The sequence below is a fragment of the Cheilinus undulatus genome, linkage group 13, assembly GCF_018320785.1.
Source record: "Cheilinus undulatus linkage group 13, ASM1832078v1, whole genome shotgun sequence".
Taxonomy (NCBI): domain Eukaryota; kingdom Metazoa; phylum Chordata; class Actinopteri; order Labriformes; family Labridae; genus Cheilinus; species Cheilinus undulatus.
In genome coordinates, this window is record NC_054877.1 from 29,729,687 (window position 1) to 29,750,132 (window position 20,446).

Genomic DNA, 20,446 nt, shown 5'->3' on the forward strand with positions numbered 1-20,446 from the left:
TTTAACATTAACTACTATAGGTACTGAAGTGATTACTGTTGCTACTGCTGCATATTTCAAGCTCCTCTGATGAGTTTTTAGCTGGTTATGAAATAGACTGATATAAACACGCCTCTGTGTGAGATACAAAAGCAATGCAGGCTACAAGACTGAAGGTTTACCTGTTTTAAATGCCCGGAACTACTACCTAGTAGTGCTGGCATCAGGTAGAAATTCAGTGATATGTTTGAATGTAACAAGGCAGCAGAATGAGATTGCTGGTCAGAAAACAAGCATTGGACATTTACAGGACAAGATAAGCAAAGAAATACACACTACTACAATACTGCACACTTACGGACAAACTATAAGAAATCAAGTATGCGGAGGCTACAAGTAGCCTACAATGATGCTCTGAGATTACTACTGAAAAGACCAAGATGGTGCAGTGCAAGTGAGATGTTTGTAGGTGCAGGAGTTAATACTCTACATGCTGTATTAAGAAATCTCTTGTATAAATTCATGTGTCGACTTGATTCCACTGGGAATGAAATTATTTTGGCCTTGACGAATATCAAACATAGTGCTGTTAAATACATGTCACCACTATGGAAACACTGGTACAGATGCCTGTTTTTAGTGTAATTTTATTTTTTGTGCTTATATTGAATCTGATTCATTAACTTATTGTGCCGTTACGGTAACATTCATGTATTGTTCTGTCCTTTTTATGTGTTTTGTATTGTTTTGTTTCGTTTTTGTTCTTTTTTATTCTCTGGACCTAGAGTCTGTAATAAAGTTTTGAATTGAATTGAAATAAAATGTAAGAGTATTTTGTCCACAGCAAGGTTATTATAGTTAACTAAAACTAACTAAATAACAAACACTAGAATGTAAAAATATTTTTGAACTGAAACTTGATAAAAACTTTCCAAAAATGCAAACTCACTAAAACTTAATTCTGCCTTTAAAAAAACTCAAGTGAAATAAACGAAGGGACAAAATCTCCTTAATTTTAGCTTTTGACAGCAGTATACTGATATGTACACCTAAGCCTTACATGTGTAAAATGGCCTGTTTTGATTGAAAAGAGACCTCATACAATGGTTACATTTAGATACTGTGTAATACTCAAATACCAGATTTGAATAACTGCAAATGAAGGTAACCTGTTTTGTTTTTTTAAAAATTGTGTGATGTTTTCTTTTTGACCTTCTTGGTCAAAAAGAAGGTCCTATGAGGTCTGGCCCCTGGCAGGTATCCCTTATTGAAAATAACTAACACTAATAATAATAAAAGCTAAACTAAAACAAAGCATTTTTACAAAATTAAACTAAACTAACAAACCAGCAGTAAAAACGAATAAAAACTGAATTGAAATCGGAAACAAAAAGTAGAAACTAAATAAAATAAATATAAAAACTAATGAAAAATCCCAAACTTTTTAAAACTTGGGCCATAGAGTAAAAAGTCCTCACCGGAGCTTTTATATCATAAACTATAATCATAATATTATTACCTCAAAATGGAATATTCTCTTGCATTCTGTAACAAGGGCATAAAAACATATAATTTCCCCTTTTTTCCCGTATTTACTATCAGGAAGGCAACTTGTTGCAGTTCCACTAGAAATATGCAAAAATACTTGATATAAACAACAAAAATGTCAGTCTGTGGTTCAAAGGTAAAAGCCATTGTCTCTTTCAAGAGACAAGTGATATACAGGGGCATCTCTAAATATTAGAATATCATGAAAAAGTTAGTTTTTTCTTTTATTTAATTCAAGAAGTGAAACTTCTATTTATTCTAAATTTAGCACAAAAACTGAGGAAATTTGTGTTTGGTAGATTATTTCTTTGTTGTAACAATGCTTTTGGGCCACAAATGTCATACTGTTGAAAAAGCCTGTTTAGTTTCCTTCTAAATGATGCCACATTTGTAAGGAACATGCATCTGTGGGATGAGCAGCAGAGCTGGGTATGTGGGTTGCACCCATGAAAAATTTGCCACATCTTCTCTGCCATTGAATGCAGCTTTTTTACTGTTGCTATCGACTCTTGTTTTTAGCCTCTGGTACCCTCAGGTGCCTGGTTGGCAATCTCAATGCAGAGAGATATCGAGATGAGATTATGCAACCAGTGGCAATCCTGTATCTCTCAGTCCAGGACAGAACTCTTATCCTCCAAGATGACAATGCTCACCCCCACAGAGCTGAGTTTATCAGAGACTACCTCCAGAATTTGGGAGTGGAGAGGATGTAATGGCCTGCCAGCAGTCTTGACCTCAGCCCCATTGAACACTTTTGGGATCAGCTTGGGCGTGCTGTACTTCCCAGAGTGAACAACAAAACCACATTTGACTTGTGTTAAATTCTGGTTGGAGAATGGGATGCCATCTCACAGCTGAGGCTCCTGTTTGTTAAATAGATAAATTGTCAAATTGCCAATATTTCTTGTTTCTTCAGACTTCAATCATCCAATCCACCAAACACCAAAGAGTCAATGGCAGAAGAAGCTGTTTGGCACTGAGATAGAAAATTAGGCTAATTTGTCATAAGCACAACCTACATACTCAGCTTTGCTGCTTCTCCCACAAATATATGTTCCCTACAAATGTGCCACCATTTAAAAGGGAAATAAACAAACTTTCCAACTCTATATGATTTATTTCCAAGGAGCATTGTCACAACAAAGAAGTAATCTACCAAACACAAATTTCCATACTTAATGAATTAGGTTAATAGTAATCTCATAACAAAATGAAATATTTTCAAGACTTTTTTTGTTTTAATTTTGATAATTCTCTGTTGGGTTCAGATCACAATCAAGCATATTAAAACCATGGTCAGCGAACCAGTTTCTTGTAGTTTTGGCTTCCCTGTGGGCAGGTGCCAAGTCCTTCTTACTAAACTTTTCTCTTCCAGTCCACTTTCCATGAATATGCTTTGATACAGCCTCTGAGAACAATCTGCCCTTTAAGGACCTTCTGTGGCTTACTCTTCCAGTGGAGGATTGTTGTATAGTTCGATCATCAAGATTAAAACCCATAAAGTCATGAAATGTTTCACTTTCTATGAGATCAATCTTGAATTTATGGAACTTTTTGAGGTAAATCACAGGGGAAAAAAATAATTTTTACACAATATTCTAATTTTTTTTAAATCATCTTTAACATTGAGGTGAAATCAGACTCAGTGAGGCAATTTAAAAGAAAAGGAAACCATTTATTACATTCTTAAAACCACATATAATGTATCCCATTGGACAACAATATATATCGCGCTGTGTGACTCAGTTACTCTTGGACTAGTAATATACCTCTTGTACATTTTGTCATACAGGGATAGAGAAGGGAAACAAACTATTCTTTTTCGTTTGTACTTGTCCTAATCTTTCTTCAATTAAAAAAAATAGATCACTGACTTTACAAGACAGAAGTGGAGACACATAAAGAAAAAAAGGTGGATAAAAGACTGACAAATAAATGTAAATCACAGCAAAAGAAACATTTAACCCCAATAATAAAATTCATCTTTAAATCTAACTGATTTATTCATGTTTTTTTTTTTAACTCCTATGTCTCGAAAAAATTTAAAGTTACAATATTAGGACAAACGGGAAGGGCTTTGACACTTTGTGAGTAACATTCACAAAAATAGAACACAGTGATTATGGTTATGGATCTCATCTTAGGTGCAAAGGTGTGAGGAGCACAAGGCTAAAAGACGACACTGGTTATAAAGGGACAAGAAGAGATCACAGCTAGCTCCCTGAGCGGCAGACAGCAGGTCCGCAGACTCTGCTCAAGAACTTCACAGCACCCCGAGTAAGACATTATTACCATCAGCTTTATGCTAGACCGACCTGCAGGAAGTGTATTCGTTATGTACATGAATAATGTAAACAGTTATGGATGATTTTGTATGACAGATATGAAATTAAAAATAAAACTACTAGAACAGACTGACTGAAAACCATGAAGTCTTACTGGCTTTGAGGCCCAACTCAGGGGGCAGCTGGTAGCTCTGTCTGGCCTTAGACTAGTGCCCAGTGAGAAAGAGGAAAGTATAAGTGCTTGGTATTTGGATAAGTGTTGGGTTTGGGACTAAAGGAGTGAGGAACAGCAAATGTACAAAATAATACAGATGCTCCAATCAGCAAGGAGGGTTTATGATACATATTATGGACCGTCGACGTCCCAACCTCGAACCAAAATGAAATGTTATGAATGAAAGACAAATATACTACACCTACGGTACTGACTAATGGTTAGAAACAGGAGGGGAAACCCTGTGTATCCCCGTTCCATCATACTGTTCATGAAAGTCATCTTTTGCCTTGCTTTCTTTTTTCCTTAGTGTCCTGTTTGTCCTCTTGTCTCTTTAGGCAGGGAGGAGGGAAGGGCAGCAGCAGTGCACACTGAAATCTCTCAGTCTAAATGCAATGACAGGCAATGTCATATCCGCCTTTATATGGGTCTGCTGCCTTCCCCCTGCTGCGTCGCATCTGCAACAAGTGTCCACCCCGTCGCTTTACCCGGCTTGGTTTTGCCGTCATGGGCAAGAAGGGGTTGTTGCCAAGGAAACCTGAGAGTACTGTCAAAAGAGGGAATAGTCCAGAAAAAGATTGAAGTCAAAAAAAAAAATCTGCCTTCGTGAATCATCCATCCTTTTTTTTTCCTCTTCTGTCTCTCACATCTCGCCCTCCACTTCTCTCTCTGGATTAAACTCAAACATTCTTACACTCTCCATATACTTATATAGTCATCTATTTACATTCTTATTTAAAATATTTGTTTATAAATGTGTATATAAATTAAAGATAATTTCATCTTTTCCTGTCTCTAAGTGGCATTTACAAGGAAAGGGGTGTGTGGGACTGAGGTTTCTCATTGCATTACAAAAGCCTACAAAGAGGCAGCACCGAACACTGTCTAAATGTGTGTGAGACTGGTTCTATGCTGATTACGGAAGTCAGCCTGAGCTGTGAGTCATGTCATATCCATGAGCTTTTATTTTAGGGAAAATGACTCATGATCTTGGTCCCGAAGCAGTGGTCGGTACAGGGATATTGTCTGTATGAATACGCAAGCGTATCACACTGAGAAGTATTAAAAAGGAGATAATATCGACTGAAAGATGTATCAATTGACCGGTTGATCAACATGACTTTATTCTGTTACTAAGTGTAAAACTCTGTCTGAGTGGCAGGGTTGTACATTCACTGTAGATAGGTTCTTACGGGTGCACTGGTGCTGATCAATGAGGTACATTCATAAATGGTTGGGTGATCCTCCGTGGATCTCATGTTAAAAAAGTGTTTGAGCTCGGAGCTTTCTCATGCTAAGTGGGCTGCTGTGTTTTATTCCTACAATGCCCATCCTGCTTGTATTTAATGCTACAATATGCAGAGGACCATGAGCCTGTGTGGTCTGTAGTGTAAGGTGCTTTTGCCTGCTGGGAAAGTGGAGGACTACTTTGGGATCATGGGAGACGGAGTATTTAAAGTCCCGGATTGTCTCGTCGTTACTGCTGGTTGTTGTTGAGCTTCAACATTACTATCCTACTCTGTCTCTCCTTTTGCTTCCCTACCTCTTAATAAACTCTCTCACTCTCTCTGGTTTTCTTTCTCTGTCTCTCTAGCTGTCGGTGGAGTCAGGCAGAGACATCTCGCTGCCAAAAACTTCCCGGTACAGTGGTGGAAAACTGTAGGCAGTCTCCGGGTGGACCAAACGGAAAAACTCCAGCTTGTCAATGTGGAGGTTGCAGATAGACTTCATTATGGGCAGCTTGGACACCATCTGTGGGGACAGAGGACATACAGAGGTCAGGTTTTGTTTTGCTCTTTTATGTGACTACATCAGTACTTGTATTATGTGTTTTGGAAGAGGCTTCACCTTGTCCAGTTTCTCATCAGAAGCTCCACTCTTGTGCAGGCTATGCTGCAGGGCCAGGTAGACTTTTTCCTGAAGTTTCTGGACCTTTTGGCCTTCTGTTAGCCAGGGCCGATCTATAGGAAAAACAAAGTATTGAAACCATAATTAGAGATGCACTGATTGTAAAAATCAGGACCAATGTTTAACATAGCAGTTAAGCTGATGGCCAATAATGACACATTTATGTGCAACACTACTACAGTGCCAGCCCCAAGTCTTGTCTTTGAACAGGAAAACATTCTGACCATATAACACAAATTGGGGAATTCTTAAACATATTTTTACGGTTTCCCATCAAAAGTACCCCAAAATTTCTTCAAATGTTTCGGTAAACTTTATCACAGAGCCTTGATTCTAATAAAATAATTTTTTAAGTTTTCAAACCCCCCCCCCCCCCCCCAAATCTCTTCACAAACTTCCCAAAACATACAAATATATTCACCAAGATTCCATTGAAAATGTTAGAAAGACATCCTAACAAATCCCCTGAAAGTTTCATACATTTCTAGAAACGTCAGAGGACACCCTGCTTCCCAATCAAATTTCCAAAATTAAAAAATAAACTTCCCAAGTTTTCTTGAGAATACCTTAAAAATTTGTAGGCAACCCCCCACCAAGGCAAATAAATTTCCCAAATACAACACTTGAAAATTTCTCATAAACATCCAACAAAATTCCCAGTTTTTCATGCAAATACTCAAAACTTTCACTACAAAAAACTTACAAAGAAATGCTCAAAAACATCCCCAAAAATCTCCATGATAATTTTTCAAATTTTCATTGCAAAATCGCTCAGAATTTTAAGTGAATTACATTCATCAATTATTTCAAAAATTCTAATAGAAGAAATTATGACTACGTTGTAGGGAAGCCACAATGCAATGTTCTCATATGTGCATGCAGAGTCTATAGAGGTTCAGGCTCTCTAATAGAACTTGCATTAAAGATCAGTGATATTACTGTTAAAAATGAAAAAATATCTTTCAAAGATGCAGAACAGCAATCTAGCGTTGTTGTGCACTTTCATCTATGGGCCCACAGAAGCCCTAAGCAGACATGCACACACACATATCATTTTATTCTATTTTCACATGATAACTAAGTCCTATTTTTGTCTGAAGGGTTTTAACTTGTTTGTGTCATCATCACAAGGTAACTGATGTTTTCATCAAGATAGTGGGTTAATTTCTTAAGATCCAAAGAAAAAGATTTAAATCAACTCCTCATCGCTGGAAAACACATAACATAAAACGTATGGATGCATGTCATTTTTGGACTTCCATTGGTGGTGACTTATCAGCTGTATGATAAAAACATGAAGTATTAATAGGCTGAAATGATCACTTAAACCATAAAGACAGAAATTAGCTACAAATATTTGCAGTGCAGTTGTTAATATTCAAAAAGGATGCACTGTAGTTGGGTGAATGTGTGGCATTCTATGTCAAGGTCAAAACAGCATTGAATGCACTTGTGCAGTTCTGCAGGACAGAACGTCTGCTACCTCAACATGATTGTGTTTATGTATGTGTTAGTGAGCAGAGATGGAAGTAAAAATAATCACCAGGAGACAGAAGGACGGCGGCACTAAATAGAGCCATTTCTTCATCTGACAGCTGCAGACGGCAGAGTCCTTTCCCCAGGTCAAACACAGCACTGACCAGGTCGTCGCAACCTGCAGAAACACAGCAAAAAGAAATATTAGCTGTTGAAATTAATCACTGAAACTCTTTAGTTGTTCAAGTAAGTTAGACAGATGGTCAGACAAATACTTGGGTCTGCTAGAGGGATGCATTTTAACTTTTAACTCAACCATGCTGAAACTCTACTCTGTAGCTCTTGAGTTGCATCAGTGTTCCCTGATCTTCCAGTGTTTTTAGCATCCATGTGTTTTAAATGATTAATATAACAGAGCATATTCAATTTACATACATAATATAGTATTTAAAACAAAGCCATTTGGTTAATTTTATTTCAAATAAGCTAACTGCTATGTTTTATCATGTAAGTGCAACATCTTATTTGTATTGTGCTGCCTCTGAGGTGTTTAAGAGGCAAAACAGCTCTTCAGCACAAGCCTTTCAGTCAGAACATTACTCCAAAGAATCTGCAAATAAGCCAGAGCAAATGTGATGAAACCAGGCTCAAATACTGACACTTTTGATGTCTTTTTGGTGTTGAACTTTTGTTTGTTTATCTCTTACAAAAAGACAAGAGAATAGAGAGGTGACAGTGAAGCACTGCAAATGTATGTGTGCAAAATAGCCAGAGTGCGGTGGTTTTCTCGCAGTTTTCTTCATCTAGAACCAGATGTACCCAATATTGAATGCCTAGGACTTACATTTTTGTTCCACTGATATTTAAACAGGCATCTGTATCCTTTGATTTGACTAGTATTGTATTAAGGTTTAATTTATTTGTGATAACCCTACTTTTAGTCAGAGCAGAAGTTGTTGGTAAGGGTGTTTTATCAAGGCCTGTATGGCAATACCAATGAAAAAAACTGACATTTTCTAACATAACTTTAAAAAATATGTGTAGCTTCCATCTGTGATAGTTAAAATCTCATCAGGGACTCACCAAGTGCTTTGAAGAAGTGAGCTGGTGCAAACTTCCCGTTAAAGAAAATGGTGCTGTTGTTGACGTTGAAGGCTCGGCACATGCGTATCAGCAGGACCTCCAGACAGCCTGAAAACGTAGCCACAGAGAGCCAAAGATATGGAGAGATGGAGATAGAAGAGGGAGGGAAGGAGGGAGGGAGGGAAAGAAAGGGACCAAGATACTCCAACATGCACAAAACAACACAACAAAATGTAAATAATTTTGACCCAGATTGGCGCGGCATATATGTCATTTTTGAACCATTGAAAAGCCAGATGGATACATTTTTTAAAAGAGATTTACAGGGAGTGAATGCATTGTTAGATATATGCAATTTATGTCCCAAATAAATAGTTAAATATGTGTTTAAGAGATTAAAAATAGTGAAAGTTTTGTTTCCAGGATGGTGTTTTTCTCCCCAGTGTGTGGAAATTATTGAAATAAAATAATGGATAAGGTGAAGGTAGAAGGTTGGAGACAAAAAAAACAGGAAGGAGCTTATGTTAGCATTTTAAAGACTCTGTTTACTTTGAAAGGATTAACTTGTACATTTAGCACTAAGAATGCAGACATTTCTAGACTGTACACTGACCTGCTTTCAACAAAATAATCTGATCATTCTGGCACAGGTCCATGAAGCCAGCGATGCGTTTGGCAAACTCCACCACATACTGGATGGCGTTGGTGATGTGGTGAGCACACTGCTGCCACATCCACTCAGCAGACTAAAGAAGTAACAGGAAGACACAGATGTATGTGTTAGGAGGAGCTGTCACCCTGAATTAAAATTCAGGGACTTATATATTCAGGGATTTAGAAGTGACCATAAAGACTTAATCCATACTCTGTTTTCTTGCTTTAATTAGCAAGATGTAGGCCAGCAGGACTGGAGAGAAATATATGAAATGTGCTACACAAGGCAGTCAAAATTTTCTGTACTTCAAGATTATTCAGTAACATTAAGAAACAAATCTTTAAAAAAAAGATTTTCAGTCATATATTTAAGCAAAAGCTGCCGTTACAGAGGTAGAGTACTGTTAGCTAGTGGAAGAAAAAGTTAAACATCTTGTTTTTGGACAACCCCAGTGATATAACATGGCTCACTATTACATTAACAATAGAAGGTTTGATAAAAATTTAAGAGAGCACATTAGCGCTGATTAACAATTTTTAAATATACCAGCTATTCTTGTTTACACATTATCCATGGTTGCAATGAATGAGTCTAAATAAACCCAATCAGCATTTTAACCACTTAACTGGCTCTAATTGATCTGAAGGTAACTGATGTATAAGTATAGCCATTATACTCCATTCAGTAGCTAAACCTATCACGTGTTGACGGATATGTTTATTGCATATTGATGGCTTAGAGGCCAAAACCCCATATCTTCATGTTTCATGTTTTTATATTATTCTTCAACAAATCAGTGCTATTGGTCACCCTTTACACCTGTCAGTGGGTTTTAACCAATTTCAAAGCAAAAAAAAGTGTCTAAAAGATGCTGGCTATGGCCATTCAGTGTTCAATTAATTGAAAGATACAGTTTCTTTCATTCTCTGAAAGGTGGTGATTTTGGAGATATGAGGTTTTGGCCCAACACCAGTGATTGTAACTAATTTTGCATCTGCAGCACAGTATACCTTGTTTTGAAAAGCCCGTGTTTCCTCAGGTGTGTATTGTGCCCAGGTGAATCTTTTCATGTCTTCGGCGCTGTACTGACACGTCTCGAGGTGAGACTTAACAATACTCTGAGTGATGCGCTCTGTAAAAGGGAAAAAAGAGACTCATTTATGCCATTCAGTTTCTCTGTCATTGTTGCCGGTTCAGGCGTTGAGGAGACAAAAAGGAAGTGTGTAGCTGAGTGTAGCAACAATGTTGTTTGCATGCACATGCACCTTGAATAACTAGATGCTTTGAACAGTTGCCACAAGACAAACCCTAATGGCTCATGTCATCATCTTATCTTTGAGGCTCTTAGTATCTCCCCTACCTCCTGCACCAATAATATCACCAGCCACACTATTTACTAATTGCTTCTTTTTAAAGTCCCAGGAGCCTCATACAAAGTCTCCCTGCAGTCTGTTGATGCCAGCAACTATAAAGATGTAAAATAAAAACTGATTTATTCTTCCTCAAGGTCTCCAGAGAAAACATCTATAAAAATAATCCCTCTGCTTCCTTACAGCTATAAATATCACTGCAGCATCATCTCATTATCTACCCCTGTTACTGAGCCAGCTGTGGGTTGGTTACATCTTGCTTGTTCTTGCTTGTTTTTCCCATTTAATTGAATCCTTTTTTCCTGTTTTGTTGTATTGTATATAACATTTATTATTCTGTTACTTTCCCTTATTTTGTTTTGGTAACCTGCTTCATCAATATTCCCTAGGCTGGTTTTCTTTATATATATTACCATTTAAAGCCTTTTTGATTTAGTATTATAACTCAACTTTAGTTGTATCTTATAGGGGCAGCTATGCTATTAAACTGTTAAATAATCTAGAATAAAAGCAGATAACATGATGGAAACAAGAAAAACTCTGTCGTTTTACTACAGTTTTATAGATTTATATTCAAGAGAACCCTAAAATACTCATACTATAATCTCAATCTTTATTATTGTAAATTGCAACAATTAATAACCCACTTCTAGCAAATGTTTCACAGGTGCTGCTTGACCTCTACAAGCGACATAATGATAAACAACTTCAAGTATTGAGCTTGCTTTGACAGGTGTAAACTAACAAGGCAAATATGTTAAAATATGTGATTGGGTTTTATAAAAACATCCCTCGCAAATTAAGATCTTCTCTTGTCTTTGAAGGTGAAAAAGGAAACAACTAATTGAGAGTTAAATATATTCATGCATACTCACAGACACTTTATATTTATGTGTTATAAGTGCACAAAATGATTAATGAGTTGTTATTTATGACTGTCAAGACTCACCAAGGTCTGTTATAGAGCAGTCATCAGGCAGGTGATCCAGCAGTGCATGTGTGTGTCCCAGCAGCGGATGTGTGTGAGAGTGTGCATGCAGGAGCTGGAGCCCGTTGCTGTCTCCTCCATCCAGCATAGTCTGCTGCGGGGAATTCTGATTGGACAGGGATGAGGAAGAAGAAGAGGACGATGAGTTGGAGGTGTTACCGGTGCTGGCTCCTCCACCCAGCAGCTCCAGGCTGCAGTACTCGCTGGCCTCCTCTGGGGTCAGCGGCAGGTCAAATAGGTCAGGCAGCGCCGCGATGTCATCCAGGTCACTAAGAGTGGAGCTGGAACCTCCGCTGCTGTAAGACCGGCTCAGACCCTCTTCGCCGTCTTCACCGCTACCACCGCAGACACCGTCATCCTTGGTCAAGGACAGAGAGGTGGGTCCCCCGCCTCCAGAGCCCACACACTCCTGAGACTTCTGGTGTTTTTGCACTTCAGCGTAGAGACTGTCGCGCTGCTTCTTGGACATACGACCAAATTTGACCGCTGCATTAAGGAAAAATGTCATTAGATTTAAAACAGACAAAACAATTCAAAAACATATCACAAGTAATGGCAAATACCTGGCTAAAATAATAGTGGTCACCAAGGGTCCATAAGGGGGGATAAAGGGGAGAGCCCAGCCAAATGGGGGGACCATAGAGGTCAGGAAAACCATTTCCTTTCTCCTTATCGCAACATAGACCTTTTAATGTGCGATGTTCACATCCAAAATGATGTAGAAGAAGTGTAAATTAACAGCCCTAAATCTAGTTTGCATAATGAACATGTGTCATGTTTTTCAGCCTGTTTAATATGTTTATTTTTCTCTGCTGTCCACAGAAGAAAAAGATCAGCAGATGTAAAACACTACAGCTAAGGGCTTCAAATTCTCTCGTCGTCATCTTTAAACCAAAATGTCATGAACACCAGGATTCAACAAAGAAAGACATCCACTGGATTCTCTATGTAAGCCAAGGTTTGTCTAACAGATATTTGTTTGGTACATTTTTACACAGTCTCGCTGAATGTCATGGTTAAAGGAAGTTATGTCCAGAAGGTACAGTGCGTTCTTTGTGTGTATTTGTTTACCGTCTCTGCTCATGCCCAAAGCCAGACACTTCTGTAGGCGGCAGTGCTGGCAGCGGTTACGGTTAGTTCGGTCAATCAGGCAGTTCCTCTGACGGGAACAAGAGTACATAGCATTGTTCTGCTGGCTGCGGCGAAAGAAGCCCTGAAAATGCATTAAAAGATACAGACATTATTAACATCAGGCGCAACTGGAATGAGTTGGTTGATTTTGATAATCTGAGTAATTCTCTGCATTTCCTCCTCACCTTGCAGCCTTCACAGGTGATGACTCCATAGTGGATTCCTGAGGACTTGTCCCCGCAGATCTTACAGGGGATGACCTCAATTTGAGCTGCAGGAACAGAAACATGAGAGGTCAGAACGCTGAAACCTGACGTGTCCTTGATATCTGTTAGTAAAGTGCAACTCTCAAGCATTGGCCTTGTTTGACTCTGTTGAATCACACTGTGGAGTGCCGCCAGAAACAGTTAATATCTAAACACTAACACAACTCAAAGCAACAGGATACCTTCAATCACACGTAACACACTCTTTATATGAGGCACATGTGTGACATATATTCAGCTTTGGCCAGTAAAAATGTTTTCACAACTACTCTGTTGGAGCTCCAGTTGGAATTTTTTCCTACTTGCTGGTTATGAAACACATGGAAGTTAATACTCATGATAGAGAACAAGCCACACAATCAGGAAGAAGAGAGCTATTAATTCCTTTAACTTTTTCTGCAGATGAATGAAAAAACAACAGCTCTATTTAGCATATAATCATGATGAGCGATGCTTTCAACTGTTAAAAAACAAGATGAGATTTTGTTGAAGAAATACACACTTTTACTAACACTTTGTCCACTGGAGGTGCCAGAATTTACACAAACAGAAATTTCCTCACTGTGGCTTAAGTGGTTCACCTTCTGTGCTGTAAACGGCTCTACTTATCATTATTAATCATTTAATTAGCATCACAGAGGACTTCTGTGTTTTTAGTTTTAAGGTTCCATTTGCAAGCATTTCTTTTCATCTTAGCATTGCTCTCCAGTGATTAGATAAGACTGTATATATTAATAACCCTTCAGGCATAATATCAATAATATATTATGTATTTCCAATAATATGCTAATGATGCACAGCTGTGGAATCACACCACATACACTTAGAGTTGACTGGGAGGCCACTTTATCCTGTTTTGCATGACTAATTTCTTTTGAAATGGAAAATATGATTGATTTTTCCTAACATTTAGGTCAATGCCATAGTCTTTTCTACTTTATCAAAGGCTACCTGTTTGTAGATGTAATTTTTTTTCCTTTTTTCTTCTTCTTGTGCTATCATGATTTCTCCTCAGCCAAAATTAGCTCCTTTGTATTTTCTGCTGCCCTTGAAAAGGTGGCCCATACTTTAATCTTGTCCCAGAGCAGCTGCTGAACACTGTGAGCTCTATCAGAAGGCATCTAGCTGATGCAAAATGAAGCAACAAAGCTTTGAATACTTCATGTATATTCCTCTCCCTCGTATCTTTGTGGTGTTTAGGTACAAACACGCTCATGTTATTTTACATCAGTCAACTTCCTATCTATATAATCTGTTCTTGTGAAAAACGACACATATCATCATGTTTTTATCTCTTAATAATGTTATGAGCATACTAATGCTGACCTTGTTCTGTACTCTACGTTGCTGAACGATTAACTGGAAAGAAGTTTTATTATTAGAAAATTATGACCACATTTTTGGGACACAAACAAACCCTGTCCTCCTCACCAGACTGAACTGATCAAAGACAAAAACACATCTTCTTCTGGGTCAGAGGAATGAGCAACAACAAAAAACCATGTGCTATCAATTTTTCTATTGATAGCAATAGCCCTACAGACACAATGCCCCATAACAAGAAGATAAGAGGAAAAAGGGAAGAAAAATAGTTGTGAATTCTGTTTCTCTGCCCCCTGCATGTGGCCCCCATGTGAGAACAGAGTACACAAACAGATAGGGAATCACATGACTCCTGTGCATATGACACGTCCACAAAGACTCCTTCTTTCTTCACCAAGAACAAAAACAGCAGCCGCTGTATCATTCAACAACTGTTGCTAAGCCTTGGTGTTTGTTTAATCTCAGGCTATTTTACAAAAAAAAAAAGCCCCATTTGTCCCACTTTTTGTGGAAAACCACTTGGGTTTGTGTGATTGAGGAGGGATTGTTGCACTCTTAGGTACTGGAAAACACTAACTTTCCAATTCTTTCCACTCTTTAATAACACGGTCGTCTGTCTCTTCTGTAAAAGTGTTGACTAAAATACTCCAACTGATCAGGGCAGCTGCAGGCATGCGATGGAAAAATATCTCCCTCCTCCCTCCCTTCCTCTCTTTCTCTCAGGTTCCCCCTCCACCCCTCCCTCATTGCTCAGTTATATAACTCTTGTCTGTGAGCATTCCTCACAACACTCATTCAGCCGGGCTCACTCTAGCAACACTGACACCCCGCCCTCTTCAGACGATCTCTTTCCCACTGGCTGAGCGCTGTTCGCAGCTTCCTCGGTATTGGCTGAGTCATCTGTCAGTCGGACGCTGTAGCCTGTCAGCCCATGTGGACACTCTGTCCTACTGACACACTTTCCCACTGCAGGAGGAGAGGGAGGAGGGAGGCAGGCGCGCTCCCGGCTCCCCGCAGACCAGTTTTAAGGTGGAACTGAACAATGCTCAGACTTCCTCATTAAAGAAAACATTTCCCTGTAGGCTCGTAGCTTGCATCAGAAAACTAGCAGGTTACATAACAGCAAAATAAATAAGGAGAAATGCTGATAAGAAGCCTATAAAACCTGCAATCATCATACTGGTTAATACCCAACATCTATCTCTGCACATTTCCCATAAGCCTACTTCTGCTTGACCTTATTTTTCTCCACAATCTGCACTTTTATCAACCAGTAACCACATTAGATTGGACTATAGACTCACATACTGTACTTGGCTGTGGTCCATGCAAGGCAGACAAACTCCCAAGTTGAATGTCAGCTATTCAGCCCCCACCCCTCTTTGACATTGAGCCTCTGCTTCAACCCTGTTCTATTCTTGTCCTGCGCTGAGAGCCAGAATTACACAGATACCCAGCCACCCACCCTCGCTGCAACAACCACTCATACATGCTTTCTCACTCCTCTTCTCGGCCTCTCTGCAGAAATTGAGCCACAACCCAGACTCAGTAAAAATGTTCCCTTATGTAATTTGTCTTGTCCTTAAGCTTGTGCACTGTGCATTTAACCCAGTTACCCACAAAGAGAGAATTCCTTTTACTATAAACTTTAAAAGGCTGCAGCGATAACTTTTTTTATGCCTTTAATCATAGAGGACGACAATTGATAGTGTCGCAAACAGGGATAAGAGAGTTGGGGGAGAGACATGCGGGACTTGAACCCGGGCCGTCCACATACATGGGGTGCACCTCAAACCCCTATGTCATCTGCGCCCCATAAAATGATTTCTTAATAAGACATTTGATTCTTGAAAATGTATTGAAAACTCTTATAACAATATTATATATTATAATTTATTATATTAACCAAAGGACTTTTCAACTATGTATCTATCAAAATTAATTTTATTTAGATTAAAACACCTCTGTTATGAAGAATGCATCGCTTAAGGCTCCTGAGAAGAACTTTCTGGCTTTGTCGAGTCTGGCGCCCCTTGCATACAAAGATTAAACTCCCGAGTCTTATCTAAATTGTTTTCTTAACATGTTTAACTAATGTTTTTAGCCATAAATCCCTCATTCAGCTCTTTAAACACCCAGCTGTATTAATCATCAAGAATCTTTGCTAAGAAAAAGTGTGCCTAATGGCCTCATGGGACATCTACCTCACAGCATCTGTTTCATGTGTTAAAAATAACAATGGAAATATAGAAAGTTTATATGTTGATGACTGCATTGCTTCTAGAGCTCACAAAGAGGCATAAGCTTTGATTTTGGTCTCTTTCCAAACAATTAAGGTACTCCCAGTTGGAGCTTTAAATTGACTTAAATGGTAGACATGAGAAACGCTGATAGACAAATAGCATCAGTTGCTACCCTCGAGTTATGGCAACATTTATCTTTAACCCTGAATATCAGTGTTGACCTATGCTACAGCACCAGCCTATGGCATTTGACCTTTAGCTCCCTGGAGAGAGTCTGCATTCCAAGAAGATCCATACCAGTCCTACTATCTACTAACATAATGCACAAGTCCTCATGTAGCTCTCTACACTTCACCCACAAACACAATCATCAAGTCAAATTTAACAAAAAGCTGATTTTAAAAGCGGTTAACAAAGGAAAATTACACAAACGGCAAACAAAGAATGCCTTTAAATCGGGGATGCTGTTTGATCAGTACAGCTTATACTTTGTGTGGCACACCCAAAAACTTAACTGGCAACGGACACTTTGAACGGTCCGGCTACAAACAACGTTGGCCCCCCCCCAGGAGTGTTTATCAGCCTGCTAAATGTGTAACTGCGTTATCTGTACTTCAGGGTAATTCAGCAGGGTGGGGTTGTATGAGGCAGAGGAAAATCACTGACTTCGTGTTTCTTGGTATCTAACATGGAACAAACAGCCTGAGAGCCCCCTGGCGCTTGAGTCAAGCAGTCAGTGTGTCAGTGTGTCAGCGTGACAGAGGAGAAATAATGACCCTCCACACCCTCCTAACATTTGTGCAGGGGTAAACAACTTATCACTCACTGCTTATCTGTTTTATAATCTGATAACCTGCTTTTTTACATAAAGACAGGTTTTTATGTTTGCTTATTATGCAAGTCACAATAATGTGCATGCTGCCAACTGCCCTAGAGCAACAGATTGACATGAGGCCCAGTAAGCTGGCAATCTGTTTTTTCATTACCTCGCTGTACAAATGACTGACATCAGAAACACACATACACAGATGTGGAGCCTTTTCCTTAAGCGCTATACAACTTACTGTGGCACTTGTTGTGTCATGCCTCACAGTTGGGTGTACACTTACAGTGCAGCACAAAAATCAAACATGGTTGTCCTTGCCACATTCTTACTCTTTAAAAAAAAATTGAAAACAGATCTTTAACACGATTTTGTGTCCATTGCAAAACCCCCATGTGAGAATATATTCTCACGCATGAAACTTGTTTGTTTTCACACCTTCTTCCTCTGTCTTCGGAGGCATCACACTCGCTTGCATAAACACACCCATTGTCCAACACACAACCCTGCTGCATTTTGCATTTTTCCCCTTCTGAAGATGATGCATGAAAAACAGAGCAGATGAGACCTAAAGACACTTGGTATGCATATAAACGATCTGGCTCTCTGCAGCCTGGGCATTCAAATCATGGGGCTCTATTTTAAAAGATGCAAATACCAGAAGAGGCTAAGCTGAGGCCCAAAGAGGGGGGGATTACAACAGCGCTAAGAACTCCACTGCTAACCTTGAGTGCGTGAAATGAGTCTCATGATCTTTCTATATAAACTTAAAGATAATAATTCTTTCCAGTGCAAAAACAAAAAGAGAAAGTATCAGAGGTCCAGACATCACACTTGGGCCTCTGGAAGCCTGTCAGTGTGCCAAGGCTCCTGTAATGACTCAACATTTTACACTATGAGATTATGATTCGAGTTCAAAGTAGGATAAGAAATCCTGATGTGCTCTTGTTGCGAAGAAACAACAGGTTGAGCGACTAACCTACATTTTCAGCGCGGTGAGAGAGAGGACAGAGCCGACCAAGGTTTGTTTACATTTGGATATCCTGCCAGAAATGGAACCTCCCTCCCCCAAAGGCCCCCTCAGCTTTTCCTCCCTCCTTTTTAGTTAAAAAATTCATCTCTTTCCTCCCCTGCTGAAAAAAACTCCCCATAGTGTGTCTTCAGTCCTGCACAACAAAAGGTTAGAGTAAAAACACAGAAATGCAACACAAAGCAAGAATAAGCAAACATAAGTGTGGAGATGATATGAACTATCATCTGTGCTGGTGTCTTTGTCACAGACTGAAGAGTGCTCTGAAACTTATGGTTTTATTCAAATTTGGTGGGTTATGTAATACCTGCAAAACAGGAAATATAAATAAACATGACCTATATGTTGCAGCTCTGCCACTTTGAAACCTTTTCAATATTCTTAACAACAATTGAATACATTTTCCTCTCAGGTTGCACTCAAACAACCCTTCTGGTTAATAATTATCATTTGTCCCACTGCCCAAGTTCAAGTTCAGTCTGTGCCAGTGAACGCGCATGTTGCCGCACATGATGCTGCACGTCCGGCGGCGCGGCGCTTCCCTCAGCCGCGCCTCCTCCCTCCGCTGCGTATGCTGCTGTATAATGTTTGGTGACATAACTAGGTCAGTGGAACAGCCAGATCCCTCTCCCTTCACACACTCACACTGTCGGCCATGCTGGCACTGCGATCGCATCACAACAACGTCATAACTCCACACACAAGCTCAGATTTGACTTTAGTAAAGAAAGAGGGACAGAACGATCGCGTTTAGATCAACATCTTTAAAAGTGTGGTTTCAGAATATGTTAAACGTCGCCAAAGTCGATGATGATATTCTAACCAAATCGTTAAAAACAACTTAATGCTTTAATCTTTTAAAGTAATTCAGCAAATGATCACTACTGAAGTGTTTGAGTTCACCTAATTAAAAAATCTTGATAGACTCGAATAACATCTTGATTACATAATTGTAGTTTTGGTTAACAACAACCTCCCTCATGCCCCTCCCTCTCCTCTATTGCATAACTCTAAACATGGATCCCCAGACAAATTTTACAGGAGGACTCCCAGGTGGAATGTGAATCATATTTCTTTACGAACATTACACATTTTGCAACACTATGAATCACACGATTACGCTTGTGCGCAACTCAAATCCTGAGCTGATTTCCCCATAAGCAGACATAAGAGCTACTTTGATGATAAATATAAATGCATTTTACTAGAGCGATTCCTGCTTATTATACAACGTGCCTCCAGCTCTTGTAAGGCTGCATACTGAACTTCACAGTAGAGCATGCAGCCTGAGGCTCTGTGCAGCCATAATCCAGTCATGAGGGATTAATGCGCACAGGGAGGAAAACAGGCGCACGCAAGTCCTTGTGCGCACACATGTGGCCGTTGAAGCCCGTTCAAAACCCCCCTGTGATCGTTCCCAAGTTCAACAAAACATGCAAGGATCTATTGAGACATAAAAAAATCCTCTTACCTCTCATTTTTGACGTGTTCTTGTTTAGTCGTGTACGATGAAAACTCGGCTACATGTGGTTAATGTAGGTGACAGGAAAGAGCAGGAGAAAAACGCAGGAGCCAGAGGGATCTGGCTCTGTAAATATTAACTTCGTTCCGGCTGCAGACAGCTCTCGTTAAGCACGATGAAAAAGGAAAAAACTAACCGAAACTCCTCTATCGCTCCGTCAAGTCCGAGTGAAATAAAAGAGTGAAGAAAGTCGCTTTGGATCGCATCGTAACCGTTTCGGCGAGCAGATTTGGTTCAACTTTTCTGACAGAATAGTCCCACACGGTTTGACGAGTGCTGTTCGGCACCCCCCCTCTGCGCTCTGACTCTTCGCTTGCTTTCCTCTCAGTCTACCCTGCTAACCTACTTTCTCCAAGCGTGGACTCTCCCATGATCTCACTGCCGACAGCTCCTCTCGCAGATCTCGCGGGAGCGCGCGGACGGGAGCGAGTTTAAGGTGGCTTAGCAAATTGTTGTCTGTGGTTTTTCGGTTTTCACGCAAAGCTCTGTGTTGAGGAATAAAGATAACTGGAGAAAATAGGAAGATAATTAAATCCAAATGAGTTCTGCTTGAACTGGTGTTAAGCTTAGCTGTTCCCACACTTCCTGGTTTCATGTTACAT

General features: G+C 39.5%; 1 protein-coding gene across 1 annotated transcript; it reads right to left on the minus strand.

The window, feature by feature from the left end:
* Nucleotides 1–3,181: 3,181 nt before the first annotated feature.
* On the minus strand, nucleotides 3,182–20,219 carry LOC121520159 (nuclear receptor ROR-beta-like). Its single transcript, XM_041803498.1, has 10 exons — nucleotides 19,794–20,219; nucleotides 12,823–12,908; nucleotides 12,578–12,719; nucleotides 11,468–11,992; nucleotides 10,159–10,280; nucleotides 9,107–9,239; nucleotides 8,494–8,601; nucleotides 7,478–7,588; nucleotides 5,875–5,987; nucleotides 3,182–5,778 (listed from the first exon to the last, which is right to left on the minus strand). Exons 1-10 carry the CDS (start codon nucleotides 19,798–19,800, stop codon nucleotides 5,617–5,619), a joined length of 1,509 nt encoding a protein of 502 aa, XP_041659432.1. The 5' UTR covers nucleotides 19,801–20,219; the 3' UTR covers nucleotides 3,182–5,616.
* Between the last annotated feature and the right edge of the window lie 227 nt (nucleotides 20,220–20,446).

Excerpts from the sequence above, each read along its gene's own strand:
- LOC121520159 (XM_041803498.1), bottom strand. Across the intron at positions 10,281-11,467 it reads CTGCTCTATAACAGACCTTG|AGCGCATCACTCAGAGTATT; the intron begins GTGAGTCTTGAC and ends TCCCTTTTACAG. Across the intron at positions 5,779-5,874 it reads CTGATGAGAAACTGGACAAG|ATGGTGTCCAAGCTGCCCAT; the intron begins GTGAAGCCTCTT and ends CTGTCCCCACAG.